The sequence below is a fragment of the Heterodontus francisci genome, chromosome 31 (genome assembly GCF_036365525.1).
Source record: "Heterodontus francisci isolate sHetFra1 chromosome 31, sHetFra1.hap1, whole genome shotgun sequence".
NCBI lineage: Eukaryota > Metazoa > Chordata > Chondrichthyes > Heterodontiformes > Heterodontidae > Heterodontus > Heterodontus francisci.
The window spans coordinates 8,569,998-8,582,092 of record NC_090401.1 but is presented as its reverse complement, the minus strand read 5'-3'; the positions used below and the strand labels follow the sequence as shown (position 1 = coordinate 8,582,092).

General features: G+C 39.9%; 1 protein-coding gene across 1 annotated transcript in view; it reads left to right on the top strand.

The window, feature by feature from the left end:
• LOC137347066 (KH domain-containing, RNA-binding, signal transduction-associated protein 1-like) overlaps nucleotides 1-6,005 on the top strand; it is a 34,753-nt gene extending 28,748 nt beyond the window's left edge. Inside the window, exons 7-9 of the mRNA XM_068011085.1 lie at nucleotides 603-670; nucleotides 1,495-1,553; nucleotides 3,907-6,005. Of these exons, the coding sequence (XP_067867186.1) occupies nucleotides 603-670; nucleotides 1,495-1,553; nucleotides 3,907-4,001 (222 nt within the window). The 3' untranslated portion in view covers nucleotides 4,002-6,005. The remainder of the gene's footprint in view (nucleotides 1-602; nucleotides 671-1,494; nucleotides 1,554-3,906) is intronic.
• The last annotated feature ends 6,090 nt before the right edge of the window (nucleotides 6,006-12,095 follow it).

Here is a 12,095-nt window from a genome sequence, read left to right as displayed (position 1 = left end):
TCTGTTCAAACCTGTCAGATATTTATACCCGTAATGACTGCTGAACACTGGGTATCTTTGCAAGAGCTGTGATTCTTTAGAACTAATTGAGATTTATTCTGGAGCGTGAAATCCGATCATAACAAACTGTATTTGAAGGTATTTATAAAGGCAGGAAATCTAGAGCCAGTGTATTAAAAATAATAAATATTGGAAATCAATGCCATGTTCCCTGGTTTATGTAGCATTTGGATAAATAGCCAGTGCAGAATGTGGAAGTTTGCGCACAAGCAGGTGCTTCTGATGTTGCTGGTCCCAAGTATAACAATTAGGATGAACGTTTATATTTAGTTTAGCTTTGGGTATTGTGTAATTTTAAATAGTTGTGCCTGGGTCTCACTTGTGTAATATCGGCAATGCTCCTGTGTAAAGCTATTCAATATTTAACTATGAATGAACCTGCTCTGATCTAGAATTTCTGATGCAAGTTATTTCTCATTTTGGAAGGGGAATGAAGACTCTGCTCTTAAACAGAATTACTCTTGTTAAATCAGTAAGTATGAATGTTGTAAATATGTAATATGCCAGTGGGATAACTGAGAATTTGTTTTTGAACATTGCAGGGCTATGATGATGGATATGCAGAGCAGAATTATGACAGTTATGAAAACTATTATGACCAATCCCAGGGGTAAGTCGAGTAAGGGATTTTTGTAGAGGTGATGACCACCTGTAGTGGAAGCTGTGTGTTTTCCATAAATTCATGATTCAAGCCATGACTGCACTCGCCCTCATTAAATTGAAGTACCAACCAGTGTAACTTCTTTCCCATAGGCTGTAAATTGTAGAGTGGGGCCTTTATTATTGTAATTTATAGCCTGCCAACAGGGGCCTCTAAGTATGTAATCTAGACTGATTACCACACAAGTGAGTGTGGGGTTCATGTGCTGTCAACTGGAGCATACTTATGTTGCAGTGATGCAGATTATCCTAATACTGAGACTCCAGTAGGCAAATATCTCTTCAATCACATTCCTACAGCTATGTCTGCCCATTGAAATATTCACATATAGTTCTGAAAGGCATTGGGGCCTGTAGTTGTTCTGAATCAGGACCTGGATTCTGGGATAAAGGTATTGCCTCTATTGGAACTGTAGCCAAATTGCTGTGGATCCCAGTGTGGTTGGCATAAAATCATAGATGTAGGTACTCCTCGTCGTCGCATTTGTAAAAGAGTTGAGGAATACATCACATGGTGGGATTTCGATTATGATTGGGATTAGATCTGCATTTTTGTGGTTTGCAATACTTGGAGGATGCTGATACTCCAGTCATTGTGGGAAGAAGCTACATAAACACAAACTGAATTGAATTTTGTAATGACCCATTACCCAATTTAATGTGGAACCAAGAAAGCAAGTAAGTGTTTTTTTGAAAAAAAGTCTGTGCAGTGCACTCAGTAAAGATTCAAACACTTTGCCTGGTGACAGCGTTTTTGTATTATTTTTGTTGCAGTGATGCTGAGTATTTTGACTATGGACACGGAGAAGTGCAGGAAACCTATGAGGATTATGGTAAGTGAATGGGAGTTAGCTCTTTTTGGAGTCGGTCCAAAGTGGTACTGATACGTATTTGAAAGAGAGTCATAATTGATTTTTCTGCCTCGCTGTTGTAAACTAGCTGTGAGATTGCTAGGCAACTGAAGTGAATTAGTACTTTGAGTTTGCATGTGATCCAGTGTGGTTTTATTACAAGTTGTACTATGTGTAGCTACTGTCTAGGGACCAGGGAAGGTGTTGCTTTTGGTCTTTGTTATGTGCATGCTGTCAAACTGCTCAATTTCCCTTGGTGATTTTTTTGCTGTAGTTGGCTTATCACTGCAACTCCCCTGATGAGATGTGCATATGTTCAAAGACCAACTTTCCTAGATGTAAACCACTGGATTTGTAAAAATGGGGGTGGACTGATAAGATGATATAGTGTCCTCCAGAGTTGTTGCTTAGGAACAGGAGTAGACCATTCAGCTCTTCTGGCCTATTCTGTCATTAAATTAAATCGTGGCTCATTTGTACCTAGACTCTTCTTGTCTGAAAGGAGTCGATCAGTTTTTTGTCTTGAAAATTTCAGTGACCCAACACCCATGTGTGGGGGGGGGGATCTGGGGTAATAACTCCATGGTTGCTCCAGTTGCTGTGTGTGGGGATGCATTGGTTTCCACACACTGATCTGCTCCTCCTCCCCATTCCCCTGTTGTGTTTGCACATGTGGGCATGAGCCTATGCTCCTTTCTTTTGGTCCCCTGATATTTTGGTTATTACGGGACAGCTGACTGAATTAGCCTGAGGAATGTGTTCACAGTTGTGATTGGAATCTGGTATTCATGTGGTGACATTGTTCAAATTGCATTGGTATTTAGAAGTACAGTGAGCTTACTTGAGGCTATTCTATGGTTGTATGTTGAGAAATGCAGGTCCTAGCTCTGCCCATTTCTGGCTTGGATTGGAAATCCAATGAGTTTATAGGAACTTATAACTCTTAAATTCACTGATTCTGCATAGCAGGTGAATAACCTGATGCTGTAGAAATGCAGCCAGTTGTCTGAATTGCTGCTAGTTGGTGAGAGCACAGGCTGAGAAAGAATGCTGCTCAATGTGGGGTGTCTCACTGTGATCTTTTCATCTCTTCTGGAGGAGACTCCAGTTAAGAATCTCATCAAACTGCTATAACATAATAAATTGCCAAGTTTAGCTACAGTCAAATTAATTTCAGTAAAGTGTATTATGGGGATTCTATTTAACTAATCAACTGAAATTGCCAGTGCTGGCCTTTAACAAGTTTTTACTCGTCAACTCTTGAACTTGAAGTGGCTTCACAATACAGCAGATTGTTGCAGTGCTGATGTTTCCTGAACCTGTTAGAAGCAGTGGCCAGCATAGGCACCATGATGGCATCAAACCTGACCTGTGAAAATGCTAGAAGTGGACTCTTAAATGTATTGCTCAGCAGCAGCATTGTGTGTGTTTCTGGTGGATTCAGGGGCCACTAACCCAGTGAGATTTTTATTATTTAAATGGGATTGTGATTTAACTTGCCTCAAGGCTTTTTGAGTAATTGAATTGAGCAAAGGCACTGACCTGTGAAGACCTGAGATGTAGACATCCTGGTATCCTGTGGCTGACTGACCTCCCTTCCCCCATGTGAGCAACTATGCTGCACCATATTTTCACTGAACATTTACTGTACGTGCATGCACCCATATACACAAGGTGAGCCCATGCTCACACTGCAACCATTCAATTGACCCATTTAAATACCTTTTTCTTTCTGCAACAAAAAGGACCAGAAAGCATCAGGTTTGATTGGAATGGGCTGGAGTTGAGTCACTATGTTCTTGTCCCCATTAGCTCTTGTTTGGTTTCAGCTTTCTGTATAGCTGCCTGTCTGCTAAATGAGCTTTTCCTGTGTTATGTGCCATTCTCAGGACAGTGATGATGTGACTAAGTCAGATTGGTTAATTAAATTAGTGTTGGTTTTGTTTCTTTACCTCACAATTCATGTGAGAGCTCATGGTTTTCCCAGAGCGGTTTGGGATACACATCCAGTCTGTATCCCAGCAGGATTTCGGGGCATTTTTCTTGCCTATTTTGCTGTAATCTCATTCCAAAGCCCATCAACCTGATTACAGGGTTACTGAGTAGCTGGTGGTTGGGGCCCAGGAAAGATGTTCTCTTGTGATCTGCAGTGTTAAACTTACTGTAAGTTGGTATATAGCATCAGTAAGAAACCAATATTTTTGTCTGTGTACATTTATTATATGACTGCTCTTGTCAGGCACTGTGGAGATGTATGTAGTGTAGCTTATAGAGCTTGCTTTTTGTGCAATGCGTTTGCCTGTGTGTAATGCAAATCTGCTTTTCTTTGTTATAGGACAGGAGGATTGGAATGCAGGGCGAGCAAGCCTGAAGGCACCAGCAAGGCCACTCAAGGGAATGTACAGAGACCATCCCTATGGGAGATACTAAGACCGGCCTCTGACCATGTGTGCGTCCTTATAAATTGCTTCAATCTTCTGTGGTCACCATCTTGTTATCAACTGTGAGACAAGTAATAGTCCATTTGTTTTCTACTCTGGACATTTATTGAGCAGACTGGTTTATGTACATGTTTAGATGATAATTAAAACCCATGGTAGTGCAACTCTGGCATGATATGTTTCAATAAATTAGAGGGCAGCAAGTTCCAGCTAAACCCATATGATTAGAATGCTTTGTTTTTGTTTTTATACTGTTGACGCATCTGTCAATTTACATGTACGTGTAAAGATGGCTTTTATTTGCCATTTGAATTTCATTCTGCTGTGTAGGTATTTTTAGACTTGTTTACCACAACTTATTTCTGTTGATTCGGTACAGACAATGTTTAAATGATCTTCAAAGTTGCAGAATCCCATTGGATTACATGAGCTGCATTTTAAATCTGTCAAATCAAATCTTCACATTCCATTCACTGTCTGCTTCCTTACCAAGTTGATTTTTATTAAAAATGTTTTGCCGGTCATTTTGCGAATACCGACATGCTTAGTGTTTGGGGCCCAGTGTAAATCCAGTGTTTTTAGCCCAATTGGACAATGTTTTGTTGTCACAAAGTACTTCAAAACCAGGAGAGTAAATGTTCAGGATTTTTATAAAGGGATCTTGTGTACATTTGATTTTGATTTTTTTTGAAAGACCCCTTCAAGGTTGAATTTTTTTTTAGAGTCCCCACAAGCAATGATTTTAGTTCTGATGGTGAAAAGCAGATTTGTCACCATTATAAATGTTTTTTTAAAAAATCTTGTTAATGATTTGTGAAAAACACGAGCTGCAATTCATGTGCATTGGTGTGGCTTTGTTCAGTGCAAAGACCAACTGTTTGTGTTCTCCCAATGGAAGATACATAAATGTGTACTCTGGGCAGGCAGGTTCATACTCTCAGATCACCTGGCACTAGACCCCACATGTTCCCTTGCAGTTACTTTCATTAAATTAGATTGCTGGCTGAGCAGCTTCAGTAACCTAGTTTTCAGTCCTGCCATGGGGCATGTGACCCCATTCTGGTTCTGATGTCTTTAAAGAAGCTGCAGCATCAATAACTCTTTAGGTCGATATGTGGGGGTGAATTTATTTTCTTTCCTGGCAGTTTCATTTGGAATTTGGCTAACCCCAGAACAACAGTATTCCTGTTCTCACAAGCTGTGCTGAGCTCTCCTGATGTAAAAAAAAATGAAGTTTGATGGAGTAAGGCCTATTTCACTGTTGCATTTACTCAGCAGGTGGATAGTTTGTGATATCAGCTGCCACAGGCGTCAACACCTTTGCCTCAGGATTCTTGTGATGAAGCTCTGGCAGCTTTGGCTTTTTCCCTCCCCTTTTATAATTGGGTGTGGTGTTTGACAGCTTTGGAAGGACTTGGTACTGGGGGATTGTCTTCAGTTATGTCTCAACTCCCATTTGCAGTGAAAGCATTGTGGGGTTCACATGCTTGGGTAGTTGGGATCCTGATATTCAAACACTGGACAAATTCTCTTCTAATAGTTGAGACTTTTAGCAGAGTAATTATGGTCCACCAGAAATAATTGTTGGAGGTGGGTGGGGTTATTTCTTCATTTCATTGCCCCCTTCCCATCTCCCTAGCTTCATAGTTTTCTTTTAGCCTTTTTGTGTTGTTGGCAATTCTCGAGATGGTCTGTCTGCTGATGTAAAAAGGGACACTGCAGCTAAAATGAGTTCATGTATGTAGTTGGAAATTTATTACCACAATTGTCTGTTGTCCTTGAAATCTGTGCCTGAACATAAATATGCATTGCACTCCTTGTGTGAGCTGGCCTAAATAGGTAGCTAAACATTTGTCAAACACGTTTGCAGCAGTTTGTCAATAAAGTTCAATTCTTTTGTATAGAACTAAAATGAATTCCCTCTTTTCCTTAGAAATATAAAACTCTTCTTTTTCTGCAGTACAATAAACATTCTGACTATATAAACTTTAAAGACCTTTGTGTTCTAATGATTTCATTTTACCAAAAAAAAGTAGCTTGGTTAAAGTCCTTGTGATGAGTTGAAAGTTAAAAGCAAACCTGTTAAACCTGTTGCATGGATTTTGGTAAATTTTGGTTAATATGTACAGAAACGGTGAAATAAACAAACAGATGGTTTCATCTTGCTAAAATAAATATAACAGACTTGTTTATGCCAGCATGTTATCCGTGAACAAAACGTAAAGAAGATAGAGGTAAGATCACTGCTTCACCATAAAACTGTTAAAAGACAAAATATTCCTTGTAGACTATATATTGTGACTAACACCGTTAAATCATACGTTTGACACTACCCCACACGGGGCCCAACCAGAGGAGTCCTGAGCACTGCAGTGTAACAGTTAACAACAAAAACCAAAAAAAACGCACAAGGTTAACGTATACAAAACGTTAATGTCTTTCTATACTGAGTTTTAAAATGTATTTGCAATTTTCAGTGTTAATGTGACTAAGTCTCGGCAATCCCAGTCAGTTTACAGGGCTCAATGTCTTTATGATGAAATGAAAGATGGTGGCTGATTTTTTTTAAAGGAATATATCGCAGGACGGATGACTAAACCTTAATCACCTCGCAAAATGCACAAGGTAACCGTAATGCTAAATCTGTAATTTTAAGGCACTGATGTGTATATACAGCCTTTCTTGGTAACTATTATAGTTATAAATGGTTAAAAATGTAAACTTCCAAACATTAAAATAGGAAAACAGGCAAATAAATTTCTAATTAGTGTTAACTAGTGATAAACTTGTTCTGTTTTAACCCTGTCTTGATTAAAGAGTCTAAATTTGCCCATCATAATATGAATGTAATGCAACTCTTGCTAAACGCTGAATGCTTTAAATTAAAACTTGAAACAAAGCACACAAAAAATAGATCAGTCCAGGTAAAGCTTTAAAAGAAAATTGGTTTCATCCTTGAGCACTAATAAAATGTATTTTAGATTTTTGCCTATTTAAGACTTAATTTGTTTTTACTGTATCTATTTTTCAAACTTTAATTCTGAAGTTTGTTTCAATTTATATAAAAGCTTGAGTTGCATGCTGCCCTTCTGTGTAATGTAAGTCTAGTTTGCATGGAAGTATTCAAACTGCTTTTACCACCTTTTTATTATGCATTTACTTACAAATTAACGAACCCTTACCAGTTTTTTTTTTTCCCTTTGCAGGCACAGGGTAGTAACCCCTGCTGAAGTCTGCATCCTTGGAGAGCCGGGAAGTCTGGCTGGGTATGTATGTTTGCACGCTACCATTCTGTAAATTTCTCCAGGTTTCCAGTATGAACCTTACACGGTGCTCTGTTGAAAGACGAGTCTGGAGGAAGAAAGCCACTTTGACCCAAACTGATCCCTAGAAAGGGGCATTTCTCATTGAAGAGGCGTCTGCTTTAGGGAGAGGGAATGAAATGAGTGTTGGCTCTTCACAACTGTAGTTGGTGAGAGTGATGTAGGTGGCTCTAAGATTTAATGAGAGTTGATGTCTTTGCAGATGGCCATCAATACAAATTTGCTGGTTATTTCACTTTGGGTCAAGGAGTTAATTGATTCATCTTTGAGATGGAGTAAAATATGTTTTGCACTCATAAATGACCTTTTTAACATTAAGGTATTGGATTAGGAAACCCAGCCCTGCTGCAAATTGTGATTTAAGGGTATAGCACACAGTCTAGCTCTGCCCCAAGCCCCTATTCAAATGGGATGTCACTGTCCAACTTGAGTAGATTCCATTTGCAGCCTGCCTTCCACTGCTGTATCCTTTTATCAGTTGTGTATTTGTCTGTTGCTGCTCTTTACTTCAGCAATTAAACTTTATTTATTAGAAAGCTTTCCTGTAGCGCAAAGGCAGTAACTAACAGAAGTTCGAACTGTTTGAATTGAGAAGTTGCGTTTGCAGCTGGAAACAGAGGTGACTGATGAACAAAACTGCTGGTTGTCTTTGCAGCAACTGTAGTCTGGACTGTTACAGTCTACTAATAATTTGGAGGGTTTTTTGCACTGAACAAATTAGAATTCTCATCATTTGAAACCAGCAACTTAAAATGACACAGCAAAGTGGGAATTTTGTACTTACAAAAAACCCATCAAATCATCTGAGTGTTAGGTACAGTGTAATAATCCAGTAAGTGGTTGTTACTGGACTAGCAGCTCAAGCTTTGTTCAAATCCTACAGTGATAAATTGTGAAATTGAATTCAATAAATCTTGTAATCTATGGGCTGGTTCCAGAAAATGATCATGAAATCTTCTGGGTTGTTATAAAAGCCCAACTGATTGACTGACTGCCGGATGTATGTGTGACGTTCCACACTACACCATTGACTTCTGGACAGTTGGAGATTGGCAGTAAATACTGCCTTTCAGTGTTACAGCTAGCCTTTTTTTAAACAGTTGGTATGGTAAAAACTTGTGGCAATAAGGAGTGATGTAGTTTCTTTGCTCTCCAGTGTTCCCTTTAATATTTCCAAATCTAAATTAGATAGTAGTCTGATATTGCTGCAAGAAGTGTAAACACTCTTAATTCCTAACGTTTGAAAGTCATCTTTACGCATGCAAAGTGTAAAGCACTGAGAGCAAGGTGATACTGAAGGAGCACTTAGCACTGCCCCTTCAGGAGATTCCTGGAGATTACAGCAGTTGCATCTGTAAAAACAGGAACACTCATATTCTGATAAGCAGGGCACTGTTTAAAGGACAGGAGACTTAACAATTGGTCCAATATCTGGTGAGTTGTATTTTTGTTCTGTTATATGTGCTGTGCCTACTGATGAGCCCATTCCATCACTGGACAGTGAAGCCAGAAGAACTGCCTTTATTATAACGCAGGTGCTTTTCTTTTAATTCTGTCCTGTTCCTGTGGGGTTAAAAATTCTGTGGGGAAACTGTTATGCTGGAAAGATTGCAACTGCTCCTGGGAGTGAAATGTTGCTGCATTTGGTTAGTGATTAACCTGTCCTTTTCTGCAAGTGAGAGATAAGGAGACTCCTGTGAGTTCAGACCTTTTGTTAAAGCCAGTATAAAAGCAGGATAGCTGAAAAAGCTGTTGCATCTGGATCATGTTGGATTCTTTGTGCTGCTGTATTTACAAGGTTTAGAAGTATTGTCTCCAAAGCGCAATAAAATTCAGTTCTGATTAAAATTAACACAGGTGCCAGGAGGCTGCTATTGTTGGGAGAAAATTTCTTGGATTGCAGTTTCCATCAAAATAAACATAGAATATTTTTTTCACCTTGCTTTCTCTAATGTCTGGCAATGGTGGATACTCTTGGGCAAAACTGGCCGGGAATTTGAGATGTAGGATCAGAAGGTTCTTCCCAGTCAGATTGTGATTGTGTGCAATTTGAATGTAATGGCAAAGCTATAAAATCTGTCATTTTGTACTCTGCCTTTTATACAGAATAGTTCGGAGTGAGTGATGCCATTTTTGAAACTATCGGAATAGAGGCCATCAAAACATCTTCCACAGTTTGTCTGTTATCCCTCAATCCCTTCCTCGACCAAATATTTTATGTAATTCAGTCTTGAATTTGCTAACCTTATTGCCCTCTCTGCCTCCTGGAAAAATTCTTTCTATATATTCCCACCCACCATCCTCTAATAATTTTCAGTGCCCCCTTGCAGAACCTAATTACTGGGGTTATGTATACCTAGACTCCTTTTAAATCGTGGTCTCTTGAGTTCCTTTTTCCTGTAGTAAAATGACTATTTCCCTAGCTCCTCTATGTAATATGGATGTCTACTTCAGGTCATCAATTTAGTTGCCCTTTACCCAATGCAGTGGCAGGATGACTAGCATGGTCACCAGAATTGCGTGCCATAGCAGAGACGGGGCCAGGCCAATGTTTTATCCATGCTGTATAATTTTCCTGGGGCTTGTATTCTATCCCTCTGGCTGCACACCCCGCAATCTGCGTGAAAGAAGTGAAAATACTGAATGTATCCTAGATCAGTTGTGGAAGGTGAAACTGGCCATTCATAACATCCTTTGAAGGAAATTTTTTAATTGACCTTGTGTATAGCTCTGGGGGCAAAAGGGATCAAAGGATATGGGGGGAAAGCGGGAACAGGTTACTGAGTTGGACGATCAGCCCTGATAATGAATGGCGGAGCAGGTTCGAAGGGCCAAATGGCCTACTCCTGATCCTATTTTCTATGTTTCTATATTGGAGTACATATCAAGAGTCTAGGTCTTTGGGGATCAATGTGTTTTTATGTTTCTTTCTCTGACTTGAAGAGCATCTTTCTGTCTCGGTGAGATGCCCCAATAGTGTTCTTCAGACGGGTGGGGTCTGTTCCTGGGTAAGTGGTGATACCGGCACCAATATGAAGGTGCAGTGGTATATCGCAATTGAAGTGTTGAACGTGAGAGGAATCCTAACTTGATTGAAAGCTGCTGTGGGAATTAAGTGCTGTTTATTTCAGATTAGCGTTGCATGTTGCTCAAAGCTGATTGTTTAAAAAGAGGTTAAATTAAAACTAATAGATGGCGATGTTTTGTAGATCAGTCAGTTTCTTTCCTGCGTTAGAAATCTCAACGTGAATTTAAAACAAGCTCCTTAAGTTTTAATGTGCAATTCTACACTGTCTAGCCCTAAGTTGAAGTCAAGTTTGGAAAAGTTCACCTGCACTCAAGTCATTACCTTCCCCCACCAAATCTGCCAACAGGGGGACCTGATTGAGGTGTACAAAATCATAAGAGGTATAGACAGGGTGGATAGCAAGAAGCTTTTTCCCAGAGTGGGGATTCAATTACTAGGGGTCACGAGTTCAAAGTGAGAGGGGAAAAGTTTAGGGGGGATATGCGTGGAAAGTTCTTTACGCAGAGGGTGGTGGGTGCCTGGAACGCGTTGCCAGCGGAGGTGGTAGACGCGGGCACGATAGCGTCTTTTAAGATGTATCTAGACAGATACATGAATGGGCAGGAAGCAAAGAGATACAGACCCTTAGAAAATAGGCAACATGTTTAGATAGAGGATCTGGATCGGCGCAGGCTTGGAGGGCCGAAGGGCCTGTTCCTGTGCTGTAATTTTCTTTGTTCTAGATCTGGGCCTCTACATCTTTTTAATTAGATATTGGTTTCAATGTGCAATGTCTTGATTGAACAGCTGGAGAGAGTGCTGAGGAATTATAACATACTACTCCGATCCATGCAACAAAATGCTGGAGTTAAAAGCAAAATACTGCGGATGCTGGAAATCTGAAATAAAAACAAGATTTGCTGGAACCACTCAGCAGGTCTGGCAGCATCTGTGGAAGGAGAAGCAGAGTTAACGTTTCGGGTCAGTGACCCTTCTTCAGAACTGAAGAAGGGTCACTGACCCGAAACGTTAACTCTGCTTCTCTTTCCACAGATGCTGCCAAAATGCTGGAGATACTTGTGTCTGGGCAGACTCAAGTATCAAAAAAAGATGGGCATTGTTCCCACTAAGTTGCGTGGATGTGCAGCCATGCAGCAGCCTGGAATCGTGCCTTGTTTCATCATGAATTCTGTGTGAGAGGCCACACAAAATTATGGGACCATGCACTGAAAAAACTGGCTGTGCGCAACAATTGAATTTTAAAGGGAACATTGGTTGTGGGGCTGTAAAACTCGTATTCTATTTTGTCAGTGTTTGTGTTCTGAAAATCAAACTTTCATATTTATAATTATCCATTTTCAATCTGTGTTGCAGCTCACTAAACTAGTTCCTATCAGAAGTTTTAAAACTCTTGGCCATTGCCAACCTAGCCTTTTGGACTGGGGATATTCCATCTATCCAGATGAATGCATATACCATAATGTAAATCGACTTCAAATAGTAGCCAGGTGTATTCGGCAGCATCGTGTTTGTGGTTTGCATAGTCTCTTGCAGTAACTGTGTTCCTTCTGGTTGTGATATCATTTCAGGTCTTAAGAAAATGGCTTTAGTAAACTGACGTCTTTAAACTTGGGCACTTCCAATTCTTCAAAGGTTCCACGCGGAGCACTACACCTATGAAACATATGCTAAAGGTGGAATCGTGGGAAGTCTTAACCCAAGACTTAACTGGTTAAAGATATGGTACAGGTTC